The 19,177-nt window shown below is 46.6% G+C and overlaps 1 protein-coding gene across 1 annotated transcript; it reads left to right on the top strand.

Moving 5' to 3' along the window:
- Positions 1–2,369: 2,369 nt before the first annotated feature.
- LOC100346986 (3 beta-hydroxysteroid dehydrogenase/Delta 5-->4-isomerase) lies at positions 2,370–18,825 on the top strand. The gene is made up of 4 exons (XM_002715682.5): positions 2,370–2,507; positions 6,654–6,883; positions 14,476–14,640; positions 17,609–18,825. Exons 2-4 carry the CDS (start codon positions 6,733–6,735, stop codon positions 18,418–18,420), a joined length of 1,128 nt encoding a protein of 375 aa, XP_002715728.4. The 5' UTR covers positions 2,370–2,507; positions 6,654–6,732; the 3' UTR covers positions 18,421–18,825.
- Positions 18,826–19,177: the final 352 nt, after the last annotated feature.

The raw sequence follows: 19,177 nt of genomic DNA, 5'->3' as shown, positions 1-19,177 counted from the left end.
CTTTCGCGTCTGAACCACGGCCTACGCCAGCGTTCCCTATCTATTCACGCCCCGTGCTCTCTCTGCACGCGGCGGCTTCCGCGAGTAACACAGCGTAGCTTGCGTCTCCGCCACTAGGATTCAATCTAAGTTCCCCGGGCTAGCCTGGCGAATTCAACCCAGCGTACGTCTCCGCCCCACGATCTGGCTTCCCGTCCTTTGCTCCCCGGGCTAATCAGACGGATCCCAATCTGGCTTGCGTCTCAGCTTCTGGTTTTAACTTTTCGCCCCCTATTCCCGGGCTAACTTGAGAACCCCAAAGTGGCTTTCGTTTCCGCCTCGGCCTGCCCCCCGCGGCTTCAATTTCCCTAACATTTTTCTCTACCCGGTATGTTTCCCCAAACTTTCCTCCAACGATATTCCTCCCTCATTTCTCCTGGCCTCTCCCCACAGTCCGCGTCCGAGTCTGTTTGTTCTAGCTTTCACTTTCGCTTTCGACCTTAGAGATTTCTCCCAGCTTCCCCCCGTAGTCCGTATCCGAGTCTATGCCTAGGCTTTCAATAGCTTCTTCCGGCTCCTTTTTCGTCCGGCTTTTCCCTAGGCTGTTTGCTAATCTCTCTCTCCGGTAATTTCCCAGTTCTTCCCGTTTCTTCCCTCCTAAGTTTGCTATCCGTTCTAGGTTTCCTATCCAAGCTAGGTTTCCTATCCGAGTCACGGCACCATTATGTCGCTCCCCCTCTTCGTGGAGGAGCAACACAAGACCCTGCCTAGGCTTCATATCCGAGTCACGGCACCATTATGTCGCTCCCCCTCTTCGTGGAGGAACGACACAGGACCCTGCGCTGTTCTTTCGTCTGCTCGGCCCTCCCCGGGTTTGCTGCTGGTTCTTCCCGGGTTGGCTACTCTCCCTTCCACCTCCGTGGAAGGGCAGTTCCCCCTGGCCGCATTCCCCACTTCCGCAGGGGAGCGGCACACCGCCGGCCGGGTCTCTCGGGGGCTGCACGGGTGTTCCTTCAGCTAGATGTTCCCCATAGATGTTCCCGGTGCATGCCGTTTCTCTCCTCCTTTATAGTCCTCCTCCGCCAATCCCAACTCGGCTGAGTACGCTGCTCTCCAATCAGGAGCAAGTCCTACAGTTAATTGGTTGAACTGGAGGCAGCTGTGCGGAAGCTGTTTACTTCTCTCCCAGCGCCATATTGTGGGAGAGCAGATGCATAGAATAAGTCCTAATTCGAGTAACTTAGTCTAGTCCGGATTGCTCCCCACAATAGTGAACTTGGGGCTTCAACAGGAACAGCAGAAGAGCCAAGAACCAGGTACTTCATGCTGGACACTGGCCATGTGTGGGTCTCCCCTTCTAAAAGCAGACAGGCAGCACAGCCATCATACCTTACAACACTCCTACCACTACACTGCTAGGCACAGGACAGAACTTGTGGCTTTTTGCTCAATATTACTGTCATTCCTCCTTAAGGTGTCTAACCTGTCCTGGTGTTCTGAATCCTGTTTCCAACCCCTGAAATCACCTGCAGAACTTTTATAAAATTACAAGCACTGGGCCTCATCTCAACCCATCAAACTTCAGATTTAAAAAAAACAACTCAAAAAATACTCTTCATGGCTAAGAGTATCTACAGCCTAAACTAATCAAACCCCAAGACCTCCAGAAATTCCAAGGTGGCCTGCAGAAGCTCTCCTCTAACAACAAATTCAGGTTGTGCAAACCTTCAAGGCACTGCCCAAGGCACCTGATTTCCTGTTGTCCTGGCTCGATGCAGGTTTATCTGTACTAAAGTCCCTGGCTGAGGATGAGGTGGAGATGCTGTGGGACCAGGAGCCAGCCTGGCAGACATTTGAGCCAGAACAATCAGGTGTGTGACAAATATGGTGACCAGAGCCCTGGTACTGCCTCCTTCTAAGACTAGACCCAGCATTGGCATGGCCCTGCCAGGCAGGAAAAGCACTTGTGGATGTCCAGAGTGGGAGGTAGCTTGGATCTTTCCAAGAAAACAAGGTGCATCTCACACTCCTCTTCCTATGTCTGGATAATGCCTTTCTCAGGATCTGTAGACTCACTGTCTCACGAGGTTGGGCAGAGACAAGATAAGAAACATTTTCAGCAGAGCCCAGTCCAACTGATAAGTCCTGTTCAGTATTATCAGCAACCACTACGTTATATTTATGAGAACTAAGGGAAAGAAAATACTGTGCTCTGTGATTCCAGAATACATTTTATAGATTAGATTGGAGATTGCATCCCTTCTCCATGACTACTTGTCCCTGACCACGTCCCACAGCTTGATAAGATTAAAGACACAGATCTTTGAATGCCAGTATGAGTGGTGCAACATTAACACATTCCCTGTTATTCTCAGCCTTGTTATCATAATGAGAGTGGCCAATGATAGTTAGTGAGAGTCCCAGAAGAGAGGCTGAGTCAGAGGCCAATATATATAAGCTGCAGTTCTGCCTCAAAAGGTGAGACCAGCACCCGGGCCCTTTCCTCTGGGTTTTAAGCAACCTAACAGGTAAGAGCTTTTCATTTTCTTTCAACTACTCCTGGAGATCATAGGGACATAGAATTTTTTCAATAATGAGGTATAGGGAACGAATGGGGTGTGATATTATATACATATATATAAGTATATATATGTATTTATTTTCATCTGTGGTTATTGTTTCCTGGAGTGTAGCCTTCCCCAAGGCAAGCCATAGAAACTCTCAGTAGGTTATCATAAGACCCCTCCACATTACTGAGCAGTCCTGGCCCAGGTCCTCAGGAAGGAACACTGGAGAATCTAAAGAGACAGGCCTTGTGTCTTGCTAGCCAGTCTGTGAGCAGTGGGTCATCCTTTCTGTTTCTAACATGGCTGTCCATACTTCATTGATGCCTTTGCAGTGAAGTCTCCATAAAAGTCCAAAAGGATGGGGTTCTGAGCACCTCCAGTGAGTTGAACACCTGGAGGCTCCTGGGGGTTGGCACAGTTTATAGACACTCCTTGTCCCTGCCCACGTAGCTGGCCCTGTGTGTCTGTACATCCAAATACCCTGCAGTACCCATTACAGCAACGGGTGAAGGAATTCAGGGACTGTCACCTCCAGACCTGGCATTCTGACGTGCTGATTATTTTAAGATAAAGAACTCAGAGAGAAGGACGTGCTAGAAGATGCTCTCCTCTGAGACCAGCTTGTCTCCTTGAAGTCTGGACTCTTGGGGGGAAAAACGAAGACCTCCGGTCCTTCCTTTGAACTTCCACCAACTGAATTCATATCACAGGGAAAAAGACTGAACTTTGTAAGCACATATGAACAGAATTTGGCCACACACCATTGTCCTCTAGTTTGCTCTCAAATAGGGAATCAATTACGAACCGATGTTCTGATGGCAAATGGACTTTGTCCTGGGCCAGAGAGTGTCCTCAAAATCCAATGAAGGCCCCTAAAAATCACTTGCTACTCCCTTAAATATTGTTTACACACCTAATTCTCCCCCTGCACTGTAGGTAAAGAGGTACATGAGCTTCTGAATCATTTGGACTAGGGAACATTCACACACCTGTCATCTCCCTCGTGCAGTGACTTCCTCCTTTTGCACATCAATATATTTGTATAGCTTTTCTATTACTCAATATTTGTCACTTTAGTTCAGTGAGTTTCAGAGGGCCAAGGGATATTTCTGTTTGCCCCTACACTTGCAAACATCAGAAGAGTTTCCTTGAGGTCTGTGAGTCACTCAAGAAAAGTAATTGAAGCCAAGAAAGGTGTGGTGGAGCTCCAACTTCTACCTGGTGTCTCAGAAGCACAGGTAAAGTAACTTGGGCTTGCAACTGCCCTATAATGTGGGGGTGGGAATGGTAGCAGAGACTGATCTCTCACTCTATGGGATGTGATGCTGTCTCCAGGAGTGCAGAATCAGAATTGACTTGGATTAGAGGATGGATGTCCAGCTGCTGTCCAGAGAAGAACTGGCTCTGAGTGGGTGGGGGGAGAAATCCCTGCATACTGTGAGACCAGAGTGATCTGTGTTGTGCATGTAGAGCAGCGACACTGAGTTTGTCTTTTCCTTCCGAATCTCACAATTGGTGGCAGTGGAGTGGGATTTTGTAGAAAGAGGCTGGCTCGTGGAAACATGTGGTTTGGGAAGAGAAAGGATAAAAGGGTGAGGGATGAGGAAGTGTTGATTCCTAGGTGGCTACTTAGTCACCCATGGTACAGAGTGGCAGCTATACTGAAATCAATCATGAAAGGTCAAAGTTGCCAAAGGAACTGAGAGATGAAGCCACCTTCCAGGATCTGGTTCACTGGACGCACAAAGAAATCCAGAGGAAAAAGTGAAATAGCCAATCTTTTGGTTATTGTTTTCTGTAACAGCTAAAATGAAAGTAAAAGAGAGTGCTGGGTCAGACTTTGAAAGCAGACTGAGCTCAGATTTCAGTCTGTCTGAACGTTGGCCACATTCTCCCAAAGTTGCTCCCTGCGGGAGTGTCCGGGTTCAAGTCCCTACATCACCCCTGGTTCCATCTGCCTGAAAATGCAGACCCTGAGGGAGCAGTGGTGGCTCCAGTTGGGTTCCTACCATTTCATGCAAGATAGGTTGAGTTCTCATCTCCTGGCTTGAACCCAGCCAAGTTCCAGCTGTTGCGGGTGTTTGGGGTGTAAATTAGCGGATGGGCATGTACTTTATCTTTCACTCTCTCCCTCCTTCCCCCTTCTTCTGTTCCTCCCTTCTCTCTCTGTATCTCCGTCTCTCAAATAAATAAATGAATCTTTAAAAAAAGAAATGAAATGAATAAAATGGACATTGATGGGGTTAAAACAAAGATTTGGTTTAATGCAGCTCTACTGAAGGTTGGGTGGACCAGAGGAAACCCCTACTGGTTATTCAACATTATAGAGCAGGCTTAACAAGTTTTCTGTATATATCTGAGTTTGGAGAATTTTTATAATTCAGATGTCAAAGATTATAATAAAAAACCTGATCTGGAAATGCCTGAGACAATAATAGGCAGATGAGTCCAGATAAAGATTGACAACAGGCCCAGGGTCTCTTGGTCAATCCCCTATAGGAAAGGGGACAAGATGGTCTGGGCGGTGAAAGGAAATCCCTGGGACAAAAATATAAAAACCTCAAGGGGCTTCCATAGCCTAGAGAGCTCATGGCAAGAGCCTCGGGTGATTGCTGATGCCATAAATAAGAGTGCCAATTGTTAAATCAACAATGGGAGTCACTGGGTACAGGCTCCCCACATAGGATCTCTGTCCTTAATGTGTTTTACTATGAAATTTAAAAACAACACTACTAGTCAAACAATACCCTGTACCTTGGGCAGCTGTGTGAGTGCAGCCTGTTGAAATCCTTGCTCAGTATATACTAAGTTGATCTTCTGTATATGAAGGTAATTGAAAATGAAACTTGATGAAGGGCGGGATGGGAGAGGGAGTGGGAGAGGGGAGGGCCGTGCAGGTAGATGCATCAAGTATTTGGGTAGCTGCTTTTCATGTGGGATATCTGGATTGTTTTCCAGGCTTCTGGTTTCAACCTGGCCCAGCCCCAGCTCCTGCAGGCATTTGTGGAGTGGACCCTTGAATGGAAGATTCATTCTCTCTCTCTCTCTCTCTCTCCCTCCCTCCCTCCCTCCCTCCCTCCCTCTCTTCCTCTTTTGGCCTTCAAATAAAAAGAAAATAAATAAATAAACTTCTAAATAACTTAACAGAATTTCATCTAGTAAAAGCTTAAGAGGAAAAAATAGGAAGGCCTAGGATATTAAGATAGATAGATAGATAGATAGATAGATAGATAGAAAGATAGAAAGATAGATGGTAGACAGATAAACACGGGGTTTTAACCACTGTTTTTGGACCATATCCCTCCCCACAGCAGGTAATGGAAGCTTGGATACTAGGCTATAAGGCCCTCCTCGTTGCAGAGGGATCCCACCCACCCCATACCCTCAAGGAAGAAATTCTGAAGAATCTAAACTGATAGGCTTTGCTGGGTTTCCCTGCCCAGTCCCACACTGGGTCATTCACCTTCTCACCAATCACATGTCACATTTCAACACAGTATCCATGCTTCAGTCACAACTATGCAACAAAGTCTTATAAAACCATGCAACAAAATCTCCATAAGGAGAGGATCAAAAGACCTTCCAGAGAGCTAAATGCACAGGCATTCCTGGAGGCCACAGCATCTGCAAACGCCTCAGCCTTTGACTCTCTTTTGCTGCATTCTTTGTATAATCCTCTCTATAAATTGACAAACCTGTTTCCCAAGCTCCGCAAGCTGCTCAAGTAACTTCACCAAGCCCAAGGAGGGATTCTGGGATCCCCAGTTAAGAGGGAGGGAGTCAGAAGCACAGGTAAAACAACAGGGGCTTGTGTTGGGCATCTGAGGCTGGCGGGGAGGGGCCCTGAGCCCTCAGCCTGTGGGATGTGATGCTGCATCCAGGGACCCAGAGTCAGAGCAGACTTGGACTAGAGGATACCCAGCTGGTGTCTGCAGCAGAACTGACTCATTGCTGGGTGGGTTAGGGAATTCCCTGCACATTCTGAGGTCACAGAAGCGACCTGTGCTGTGAGTGTGTAGTAGGAGAACTGAAGCTCAGCTCCTTCTTCACATTACATGGACAGAAGAAGTTTCTGTGACCTTGTGCCAATTTGACTTCTGTTTTTAGTTTTCTCCAGGGTTCCCCAGTAACCAGATCTTCAGGGAGGTGATTCCTGGTTCCTAGCACCGTTTCCTTGTATCCACGAATGGCCATGTCTGGGTGGAGCTGCCTGGTGACAGGAGCAGGAGGGTTTCTGGGTCAGAGGATCGTCCACCTGCTGGTCCAGGAGCAGGGACTGCAGGAGATCAGGATCCTGGACAAGGTCTTCCAACCAGGAGTGAAGGAGGAATTTTCAAGTAAGTGAACGCGAGCCTTGGGTGCTGAGGCTCCACTGTACGATCTGTGTGGGTGCGGGGAGGGGGTCCTTGCCTAGCAAATCAAGAGAAGTTGTAGCACAACCAAGGCTAACCTCACGTCCACAGTCATCAGAAAGGAAATCCCAGCAGGCATAGTAGGAAAGACCCTGGAGTCAGTGTAGGAGACAGGAACGTGGCTACATCCAGGGCCGGAGAGACGATCTGCAGGCCAGCACTTCCACTTCTAGTCCTCTCTTCTCATGGAAAAATCCACACATCACTGCCTTCCTGTGTTCACAACTCCCATGCTCATGAGGATTTATGACTTGGCACTCACTGTGCACACCTGCAAGGACCAACAGCCTGGAGGTCTCAGCAGTGGGTCCCTGCCTCTCCCAACTGCCCTGGGTCCTGCTTGTTTCTGTTTTGCTCTTGTGGTTCACACAGCATTTGCAGGGAAGGCAAAATAAAGGGAAGTGAGGTAGAGCTCAGTGTTGGGGGGGCAGTTAGAGAGAACAGGAGCAAATCCCATTAAGTTGGCAGGTACAAATGCCATCTTACTAGTTGAAGTGATCAGTTTAAGTTCATAATTGATCATTAAGATAGGATTAAGTGTCAAAGGGATCACATAAATAATGCCAGTGTCTGCTAATAATAATTGATAGAACTAAAAAGGAGAGAATGATCCAAAATGGGAAGCAGGATACACACAAGACTCATAGAATGGCAAATGCCCTAAACAGCATTCTGGCCTCAGAATCAGCCCTTAAAGCATTTGGATCTGGCTAAAAAGCCTATGAGAGTTTCTCAGGCATGGAAAGCCAAGACACTGTGGCAAAAAAAAAAAAAAAAAAAAAAAAAAAAAACAACCAACCAACCAACCTAAATGAAAGATCTCTGTGAGTGAGATCCCAGTGGAAAGAATGGGCCATCAGAGAAGGAGATACCTTTATTTATTTATTTATTTATTTATTTATTTATTTTTTGACAGGCAGAGTGGACAGTGAGAGAGAGAGACAGAGAGAAAGGTCTTCCTTTGCCGTTGGTTCACCCTCCAATGGCCGCCGCGGCCGGCGCACTGCGCTGATCCGATGGCAAGAGCCAGGTGCTTCGCCTGGTCTCCCATGGAGTGCAGGGCCCAAGGACTTGGGCCATCCTCCACTGCACTCCCTGGCCACAGCAGAGAGCTGGCCTGGAAGAGGGGCAACCGGGACAGAATCCGGTGCCCCGACCGGGACTAGAACCCGGTGTGCTGGCGCCGCAAGGCGGAGGATAAGCCTAGTGAGCTGCGGCGCCGGCCAGAAGGAGATACCTTTCTCTGAAGGGAGGAAAGAACTTCCTCTTTGATTATGGCCTTGTTTAAATAAGGTCAGAGTTTGTGAACTCAAGAGGCTTCCATAGTCTTGGCAGCTCAAGACAAGAGCCTCGGGTGATTACTGACATCATAAATAAGAGTGTCAAGTGTTAAATCAACAAACAGGAGTCACTGTGCCCTTACTCCCCATGTAGGATCTCTGTCCTTAATGTGTTGGACTATGAGAATTAATGGTAAAAATAGTCTTCAAACAGTACTTTATACTTTGTGTGTTTGTGTGGGTGCAAACTGTTGAAATCTCTACTTAGTATGTACTAAGCTGATCTTCTGTATATAAAAATAATTGAAAATGAATCTTAATGAAGAATGGGATGTGAGAGAGAGTAAGAGATGGTATGGTTTGTGGGTGGGGGGTGGTTATGGGGGGGGAACCTCTATAATCCAAAAGTTGTACTTTCAAAATTAATATTTATTAAATTACAGTTTTATAAAAAGAGAGAGAGAGAGACAGAGAGCGACAGAGCAGGAGCACAAGTGCACAGCGCAGAGCAGGACCCAGACTGAGAGACAGAACAGCCTGGATGTGCCTTCCCTGGATTCCTCGTGCATGTCTTTCTGACCATTTCTCTGCTCCTCTGCACCACAAGAAAAGGGCTTCAGAAGTGGCTGGAGCAGCTCACCATTCCTTCCCCAGCTTGCTGCCCTGGGGCAAAGCCAAGAGCTGCCTGGATGGCGATTTCTTCACGTAACAACTCTGTAGGGAACATAGCAGGGGCGATCACCCATCTGGATAAGGAGGACTTTGAGGTCCAGGGAAGCAGGGGGCCTTGCGTGAGGCTCCCTGGTTGATGGGGAGCACGGCTCAGACTAGAACCCCAGCACATGGCCCTGGGACTGCCTCCTGGCAAAGTGAATCTTCAGTCTCTCCCGTGGCGCTGCTGGGTGCCACAAACCAATTTCCTGTCTCTCTCTCTCCAGCCCCTAGGCTCTGGGTGTCCATGTGTAGCCACTGGCTGCCCTGAGACCCCTGCACTGCACACACATAGCTCCCTGCATGCAGACTCACTTGCTCCTGGTAAGAACCCTAGGAGGGGAAACATCCTCCCCTTAGCCCAGATGGAGACAGACACAGAGAAGTTCACGAACTTATGCAAGTTCCCATAGGTAGAAGATGGACTGGAGCCCTGGAGGTTCTGCTGCAGCAGGACTAATAGCCTCTCCCTGGGCCTCCTTCTACCCCAGTTCACACCTGAAGAACAACTGCCAACTCAGTCTACATAAACCACTTGCCAAGTGCCCAGTGCTGGGAGAAGAAGGGAGCTCTGGCTCCATCAGCAACACACCCGAAGTGCCCGCTCCTGGGCTCACCAGGTTCCTGGAACACATGGGGTGAGGCCTCTCTTTGAGCCAGTGTCTGAAGTCAGCACAAGGGAGGAGGGCTCAAAGGTGGAGACCATCAGAGAGAACCCACTCCTAGGAGTCCCAGCTCCTTCCTGCAGCCTCTTCCCTATCTTCCTTGTCTTCAGGACCTGCCTGGAGACTCCTGACAATGGAAAGGGGCTGACTGTAGACAGAATTCATCAGATCCTAAAGAAAAGAACTGGCTGTGGTTGCATTCCAACTTGGATGCAACCTGAGTTTGCATCCCTGAGTCTGCTCCCTGAGTTTGTCATCCTCAATTTCTCTCCCACTGTCATTCTTCTTGTATTTTAGCTTTAATATTTTTTATTAACATTAGGGCTTGTACATCTTGTGGGGTACAGTGCCATGTTTCAACGCATGTATACAGCATACACTGATCTCATCAGGAAAATATAGCATTTTCATTGCTTTTTTTAATAAAAGGAACTTTCCAAGTCCTCTCTTCAAGCTCTTTATACAATATTTAATACATTATTATGAACTGTTTGCCCCCACTGGGCTGTGGAACACTACAACTTGTTCATTGTATCTGTGTTTCAGCACCCATTATCCAATCTCCCTATATCCCTATCCCTTGTCCTTCCCAGCCTTGAGGAATCAGTCTGACGTTTTCAATTTCCACAAATAAGACAGGACATATGATATTTATCATTGGATCACACTTATCACTTAAAATAATAACCTTCAATTCCATAGATTTTGCCACAAATGTCGGGATGTCATTTTTATGCTTAATATTCCCTTGTATGTTTATACATGTTTTCTTTATCCATTCATCCATGAATGATGGACACATGGCTTGTCTGTCATGAATTGTACTGCAAGGAACACTGGAATGCAGTTTTCCTTGATATACTGATCTCATTTCCTTCAGCTCTCTGCCCAGAAGTGGGATAGCTGAGTCATTTGCTAGATCTGCTTTTAGTTTGTTGAGGAAACTCCATTCTTTTCTCCATAATGACCGCACTAATTTACCTTCTACCAATAGTGTATAGGGTTTCATTTTCCCTATAGCCTTGCCAACATTTGTTATTTTCTGTCTCTTTGATGTTAGTGATTACTCGAGTGGGATGATATTTCACTGTGGCTTTTATTTGCATTTTCCTGATAGTTAGTAATATTGAGCATTTGCCTCATGTATTTGTTGATCATTTGTATATCTTCTTTGGAGAAACGTTTGCTCAGATCCTTTGTCTATTTCATAACTGGACTGTTTGATGCTTTGTGTTGGGTTTTTTGAGTTACTCGTGTATTCTGTGTATTAATCCTTTCTCAAATGAAGAGTTTGAAAATATTTTCTGCTATATATACTGCTGGTTCCCCCTTCACTCTGTTGATTGTTTCCTATGCTTTGTGGATGCTGCTTAGTTTGTTATAAGCCCATGTGTCTAACTTTGTTTTTTGTTGCCTGTGCTTTTTGGGATCTCACTTGAAAAATAGTTGCCTGTACCAATGTCTGCAAGTATTTTCCTTATAATGCTTCTAGCAGAGGTTGTTTCAGGTCTTATATTTAGATCTTTGATCCAATACGATTTGATTTTTGTATAAGGTGAGATATAGCACCTAGTTTCTTGATTCTGCCTATGACTATCCAGTTGCTCTGGTACCGCTTAGTGAAGACGCTGTCCTTCCTCCAATGTATGCTTTCACCGCCTTTTTGAAAATCATTTGCCAGGGCCTGGCGCTGTGGCTCACTTGGCTAATCCTCTGCCTGCGACGCCAGCATCCCTTATGGGCACCAGGTTCTAGTCCCGGTTGCTCCTCTTCCAGTCCAGCTTTCTGCTGGGAAGGCAGTGGAGGATGGCCCAAGTGCTTGGGCCCCTGCACCCGCATGGGGGACCAGGAGGAGGCACCTGGCTCCTGGCTTTGGATCGGCACAGCGCCGGCTGTCGCTGCCATTTGGGGGATGAACCGGCGGAGGGAAGACCTCTCTCTCTCTCTCTCTCTCTCTCTCTATGTCTATAACTCTACCTTTCAAATAAATAAATAAATAAACATCTTAAAAAAAAAAAGAAAATCAGTTGCCTATATATAAATGTATCTCTGGGTTCTCTATTCTGTCCCATTAATCTATGTATGTTTTCTTCATGCCAATACATGTTATTTTGGCCACAGTGATTTTGTAGTATGTTTTGAAGTCAGTTAGTGTGATGCTCACAGCTTTGTTTCTTTCCTTCAGGATTGTTCTGGCTCTTCTGAGATTTTTGGGCTTTCATATGAATTTTAGAATGTTTTTCCTTTTTTGAGCTCTATGCAAAATGTCGTCGGTATTTTGATGAGGATTGCACTGAATCTGTAAACTGCTACACACAGTATGGACAACTTAAACACATTAATTCTCAGGGCCGACACTGTACTGCAGCAGTTTAGGCTGCCGCTTGAAAACCAGCACCCCATATCAGACTCCTGACTCAGGTCCCAGCTACGTGCTTTCTATTCAGCTTCCTGTTTTGCTCCTGATGAAGCAGCAGAAGAGGGCTCAGTATTTGGCCCCTGCCACCTATGTGGGAGACCAGGATGGAGTTCCTGACTTCTGACTTCAGTTTGGCCCAGACCTGAGTGTTGTAGCCATTTGAGAAGTGAACCAACAGATGGACGTTCTCGCTCTCTTTCTCTCTGCCTTTCTTTTTTTTTAAGATCTTATTTATTTATTTGAGAGGTAGAGTTACAGATAGTGAGAGGGAGAGACAGAGAGAAAGGTCTTCCGTCCACTGGTTCACTCCCTAAATGGTCACAACGGCCGGAGCTGTGCCAATCCAAAACTAGGAGCCAGGAGCTTCTTCTGGGTCTCCCACGTGGGTGCAGGGGCTCAAGGACTTGGGGCATCTTCTACTGCTCTCCCAGGCCACAGCAGAGAGCTGGATGGGAAGAGGAGCTGCTGGGACTAGAACCGGCTATGGTGGGGGGAAATCCCTGCGCAGAAGGTTTGAATTATTTCGCTCTGCAGCAGACCCATATGGGATGCCAGCGCCACAAGCAGAGGATCAACCTACTGTGCCACAGCTCCAGGCCCTCTCTCTGCCTTTCAAAGAATTAAATATTTTTTAAAAATAATACTTTCTTCCAATCCATAAACATGAGATGTCTTCCAATTTTTGTTTTTTAAAATTTCTTTCACTAGTGCTTTATAATTTTCATTGTAGAGATCTTTCACATTCTTGTTTAGTTTTATTCCAAGGGATTTTATTTATTTTTGTAACTGTAGTGAAGCAGATTTCTGTTATATTTCTTCCTCAGTATTTTTGCTATTGGTATAAAAATGCTATTGTCTTATGTGTATTGATTTTGTATTCTACAGTTTTATTGAAGTTGCTTATCATTGCTAGCAGTCTTTTGATGGCTTTTCTCTTTTTTAAAGATTTATTTATTTATTGACTTGAAAGTCTGAGTTACACAGAGAGAGGAGGAGAGGCAGAGAGACAAAGAGAGAGAGAGAGAGATCCGAACCATACCTGCACCCCTGGTACAAATTCAAGTTGATCAAAGTGAATTGTCTTTTTTGATGTGTTGTTGGATTCAATCTACTAGTATTTTGTTGAGAACTTTAGCATCTGTATTCATCACGGATATTGGTCTATACATTTTGTTACCGTTGTGAGGATCAAGGTAATGGTGGCTTGTAAAATGAGTTTGCTAGGATTCCTGCCCTTTGAATTTTTTTTAACTAGTTTAACAAGAATTTGCATTAGTTCTTCCTTCATAGTTGGGTGGAAACCAACTATTAATATAATAGCTGGGTGTGAAACCATCGAGTCCTTTCTTTTTGTTCTTGAGAAACTTTTTATCATTCATTCATCCCCTTACTAATTGTTGGTCCTTTTAGGTTTCTATGTCTTCATGGTTCTATTTTGGAAAGTTCTGTACACCAGACATTTGGCCATTTCTTCTAGGTTTTTCAGTTTGATGGTATATACTCATTCATTCTCTTCCTATTCCTCTGCCTTAATTGTCAATGTCAGTTAAATAGATTCACCCTCACTCTGCCTCAGAAAAGCTGATTCTAAACAGCCAGTCCTACATGTGAGATGTAGGTAAAGTGAGTGATGGTTGGAGGCAGGGAGGCAGCTTCAAATCTGCACTACAAGTACCATCTTCAGTCTGTCTCATAAGTGGTCTGATCCTCAGTCCCCTCACTATTAAGGGCTAATCAAAATAACTATAATCTTAAGCAGGCACAATAAGCCTCATCATGCTTGCTCCTTTCCTCTCATCCCATATCCACTGAGTACCAGGACCTGTCCAGAGGAGGTCTGAACTGAACATGTTGGCCTATCTCCTCTGCTCCCACCACTGTAACCCTGCTTTGGTCCTGCTTGTCTGAACTTTCCACGGACGTTCTCAGGATCACCTTGCTTCTCTTACACTCCCTAGACCAGTCCATTTGACATCCTGAGGCCAAAGCTAACTTCCTACCCGACAACTGTACCTCTATTTTTCCTCCTATTCCAAATAAACATTCAATTTCCTACTCCCCACAGAGTTAAATTCAGATTCTTTCCTCTTACATCCAACTCTGTACACCACCCCCTCTCCTTAATTAACTTAATGAATTTCCCCTGACTCTATTTAATGATATTTATGTTCCAGCCACACTTAGCTCCCTGTTCATATTTCTTTTCTGGAATGACATGGAGTAGAAACAGATGTTTGCTCATTCCCATGCTGCACATCCAAATTTCTGTGTCTTTGCTGACTTGTACCAAGTGTGTTTGAGTGTGGGGATGGAGAATGAGACCCCTGAGCACCATGCCTCCACTGTTAGTGTCCTTGAACACCTAGGGAAATGCCACCTTTACCAGGAAGCTTCTGGGACAGTCCAGAGAGTTTCCCAATGACCTGCCTTGTGTTCACACAGAGCTCCAGAACAAGACCAAGCTGACCATGCTGGAAGGAGACATTCTGGATGAACAGTGCCTCAACACAGCCTGCCAGGGAGTCTCTGTTGTCATCCACACTGCCTGTGTCATTGACGTCACAGGTGTCATTCACCGAGACATCATTATAGATGTCAATCTGAGAGGTAAGAGTAGCCTGGGGAGGAGATGGAGCAGGTGAGAAGGTGAGAGAGAGAAATGGGACAGGAAAGGAGAGAATCTCCCATGCCAGGCACCTACGGTGCTCTATAACAGGTGCCTTTGCCTCTCACTCCCAACTGAAAGAGCTCAAGACTGTTATCCTCAGTGTTTTAGATGAGGATACTAGGGCTGAGAGAGAGCAAGCAATGTGGCAGTGCCTCCAGATGGTAAATAAGAGAGCGAGACTACCAACTCACATCTATCTGGCCCAAGGGCTAGAAATGCTCTTCTTTTACTGTTACAATCTAAGTTAATAAAAAGCCAACCCTAGCACTTGAAATCCAACCATCCCATGCCCTCCCACGTCCTCTAGGCCAGAACCAAACTTTGAAGGTGCTTCCTTGGCCATCCTTTTAGCCCTTCTGTGGGGAATCAGAGGACGCTGCAAGGATTTCCTGCCCACATCAAAGATGTGCTCTGGGATCTCTTGTGGCACAGCAGGTTAAGCTGCCAATTACAACACCAACATCCTATGTCCGAATGCCACTTCGAGTCCCTGCTGCTCTACTTCTGATCCAGCTCCTTGCTAATGCACCTAGGAAGGCAACTGATGGTGGTCCAAATGTCTTGGCCCCTGTGACCCTGTGGGAGACCTGGATGGAGTTTGAGGCTCCTGACTTTGACATTTGGAGAATGAACCAGAGGATAGAAGCTGTGTGTGTTTGTGTGTGTGTGTGTGTGTGTGTGTGTGACCCTGCCTTTCAAATAAGTAAGTCTAAAACAACAAAAACAAAGAAAATGAACTGCCTTCAAGAGAACTGGCAAGCCAGGCCACAGAGGTCCACCAGGACAGAACGATACAACATGTGTCTTCCTATAACATTTCCTTAACCACAGCTTCCTACTGCCCCACTGAGGAGCTAAGCAGCTCTGACCACATCCTCAAAGACACACTAATTAGGCCATCAGCCAAAAAGCCTTGGAGTTTCTCTCTGAAGTGTGGCTTCCCAACTGACTTGAAATCTAGACACAAAACACAAGCTCCTAACTGTTGACATCATCCCTTTGTCCCCTGGAAACCAACTCTTCATTTGATCTCTTTTTTTAAAAGAATTATTTATTTACTTAAAAGTCAGAGTTACACAGAGAGAGAAGGAGAGGCAGAGAGAGAGAGAGAGAGAGAGAGAGAGAGGTCTTCCATCTGCTGGTTTACTCCCCAATTGGCCCCACCAACCAGAGCTGTGCCAATCTGAAGCCGGGAGCCAGGAGCTTCTTCCTGGTCTCCCATGTGGGTGCAGGGGCCCAAGGTTTTGAGCCATCCTTTACTGCCTTCCCAGGCCATAGCAGAGAGCTGGATCAGAAGTGGAGCAGCCAGGTCTCGAATCAGAGCCCATATGGGATGCTGGCACTTCAGAACAGGGTGTTAACCCTCTGTGCCACAGCACTGGCCCCTCTTCATTTGATCTTAGCCAAAAAGCTGAGAAGTAATGGAGACTGCTTTGCAAGCACCACAATCAGTCAAACGCTGGCCCTCTGTCCTCCATGCCTTGACCTCCAAATTTCCTCTACTCACTAACTCTGGCTCTAGAGCAACTAAGTGCTTGGGGGCTCCAGCACCAGCTAGAATAGGTCCCATGCTGGTATCTGCTTAACAACACCACTACCTGCTCCCACACCATGACGACTGCACAAGGAGATCACTTTTCAGGGTTTTGTCACTACTGTCCACAGCTCCAAATGTAGGGGATGTGAAAAGGAAGACAAAACAATGAGAGGGTCACTTCGCTATACCAATTATACCAACTGCCAGCTGAGAAAATATGTTACAATGATGGCCATTTCCACCCTTGGTAAACCAGTCCCAAGTTCTCTCTTGCAATGGACTTACTTTGTTATAAAAAAAAAAAAAAAAAAAAAAAAGAAAGAAAAAAAGAAAGAAAGAAAAATTGAAAAGGGAGTCTCTCTCTAGAAAATCATATTGCATGATCTTGAGGGAGCAGAGGCACCACACCACATTCATACATGTGACCACACACACACACACACACACACACGAAGAATGACCCTTTGGCCCAGATGCCCTTCTTCTTCAAGGGTAGGTTCAGCTGTGAGCTTCATTCTGCACAGCCATAAGGATGCCACATGATGCTCCCATTACATGGATCACCAGCAGGGGGCGAAAGCTTCCAACCACCTGACTCAAAAGGAAAGGCCAGTGCAGTGCTCTGGGTATTATGTAATAGGAAAGTTTATCACCCTCAGTGTCCACAAAGAGGTCAACAGGGCCATAGCCAAAATTAGGCACCAACTTTACAGGGAACACACAGACACAGTCTGAGCCTCCAGCATCATCCCACAATTCATGAACACTTTCTGCAGGGACCTAAAGAGCAGTCCTGGTGACCAAGTGTTCACTAGTCTATGAGAAAACCACAATCAGTTGGAGTACATGGCAGAGTATGTGTCGCCAGTGCACAGTGGAGTGGGAGTGAGTGTGACGGGAATCAGGCTGTGTCCTTGGGTGGCTGAGGGTCAGATTGCTCCCTAATCAGAAAGTGGAGCCTTCTGATTTGTTGGATTTGGAGCAACATGGCCTTCATGAGATGGTAGGGATGATAAATGAGGATTTTTTTCTGAATGCTCTCACTTGGAAACATAAACTGGCAATGCTACATTTATCCAAAATTAAAATATACCAAAAAATTAACAAACACACACACACACACACACACATAGGGAAATGAAAAACAAGTCTAGAAATCCCTGCTCTGCACAGTGCCCATGTAGTTCTCAGCTTTGGGGAGTTCCCGTGGCTGCAGAATGGACACATCCCATCCAGAAACCAGGAATGACATCCTCTGGAATTACAACAACCACCTCCCTCACTGGGTGTGGACAGGGAGTGAATGTGACCATGAGAGTCAGAACACTTGGGTTTATTTCCTGATAACGACAGCTTGTTCCCCATGGCAGGTACCCAGCTCCTGTTGCAGGCCTGTGTCCAAGCCAGTGTGCCGATCTTCATCTACACCAGCTCATTGGAAGTAGCTGGACCCAACTCGTACAAGGAGATCATCAGGAATGGCCACGAGGCAGAACACCATGAAAGTGCATGGTCTGCTCCATACCCATACAGCAAAAAGTTGGCTGAGAAGTCAGTGCTGGCAGCCAATGGGTACACCCTTAAAAATGGCGGCACCTTGTACACTTGTGCCTTAAGGCCCATGTACATCTATGGGGAAGGAAGCAAATTTCTTGCTCGAATGATAAATAACTCCCTGAAGAACAAAGGGATCCTGATAAGTAACGGCAAGTTCTCCATAGCCAACCCAGTCTATGTGGGCAACGTGGCATGGGCTCACATTCTGGCCACGAGGGCACTACGGGACCCCAAGAAGGCCCCGAGCATCCGAGGACAGTTCTACTACATCTCAGATGACACCCCTCACCAGAGCTATGACAACCTCAACTACACCCTGAGCCAAAAGTGGGGCCTCTGCCTGGATCCCAGACCGAGCCTCCCGCTACCTCTGCAGTACTGGCTCAGCTTCCTACTGGAAGTAGTGAGCTTCCTGTTGACCCCAATTTACAAATATCGACCCCCCTTCGACCGCCACTTGGTGACATTATCCAACAGTGTGTTCACTTTCTCCTACAAGAAAGCTCAGCAAGATCTGGGGTATGAGCCCCTCTTCAGTTGGGAGGAAGCCAAACAGAGGACCATGGAGTGGATTGGTTCCCTGGTGGAACAGCACAGGGAGACCCTGAAGACCAAGACCCAGTGATCTGAGGACATCAGGAATGTGCACGTGCTGTTGTGTGGCCAGGTCTGCACAGCGCGCCCCTCTGACTCCATCAGATAGTAGCATGCACACAACCCGGGTCCTCCTGCCTCCCTTTCACTCAGTAGCCGACTTGCTGTCCTCCTCTGGCCATCACAAACCTTCCCAGTCAACCCCAATCTGAAGCTCAATGACTTCACCACGCAGCACAGGACACACAAGCTGATTTGCTTCAGCTGCTTTTCCAAAGTCTCAGATGCTGGTTCTCGATGAATGGGGTCCTTCTCGACAATATAGCTTAGCCTATAAATTTGATTTCCATCTTACTGCCAAAGCATTGCTTTTATAATAAAACTACTAATCCTATACATGGCTTAATGAAAAGAACAATAAACGATTTACGCCTAAGGTGGAACAGATGTGGTTTCTGTGACACGCACTTGCCCGTTTTCCCGGCCATCATCAGCAGTGGCATGCCCCAGGAAAGAAGAGGAGCTGGGAACTGCAGTGGGCAGAGTGGGGACAGTCAGGAGTGGGGAGCTAAGACCTACTAGGCTTCCTCATGGTCTCCGTGACTGACATGCATGTCCCCATCTTGTCCTCGCTGCAAATCCCTTCTATTTCCCCTGTTCTTGGTGAGGTTCATCAGCTGGTTGCTGGGCCAGTTCACCAAGGAGACTGCCTGAAAGCCCCATTTTGCCCTGAATCACGCAGCTAGACTGGGGTTTGCCATGGAGCAGCACAGCTCGGGAGCACAGAG

The sequence above is a fragment of the Oryctolagus cuniculus genome, chromosome 7 (genome assembly GCF_964237555.1).
Source record: "Oryctolagus cuniculus chromosome 7, mOryCun1.1, whole genome shotgun sequence".
Taxonomy (NCBI): Eukaryota; Metazoa; Chordata; class Mammalia; order Lagomorpha; family Leporidae; genus Oryctolagus; species Oryctolagus cuniculus.
Note: the sequence above shows the minus strand (reverse complement) of the source record. Positions and strands in the feature narration are given on the sequence as shown.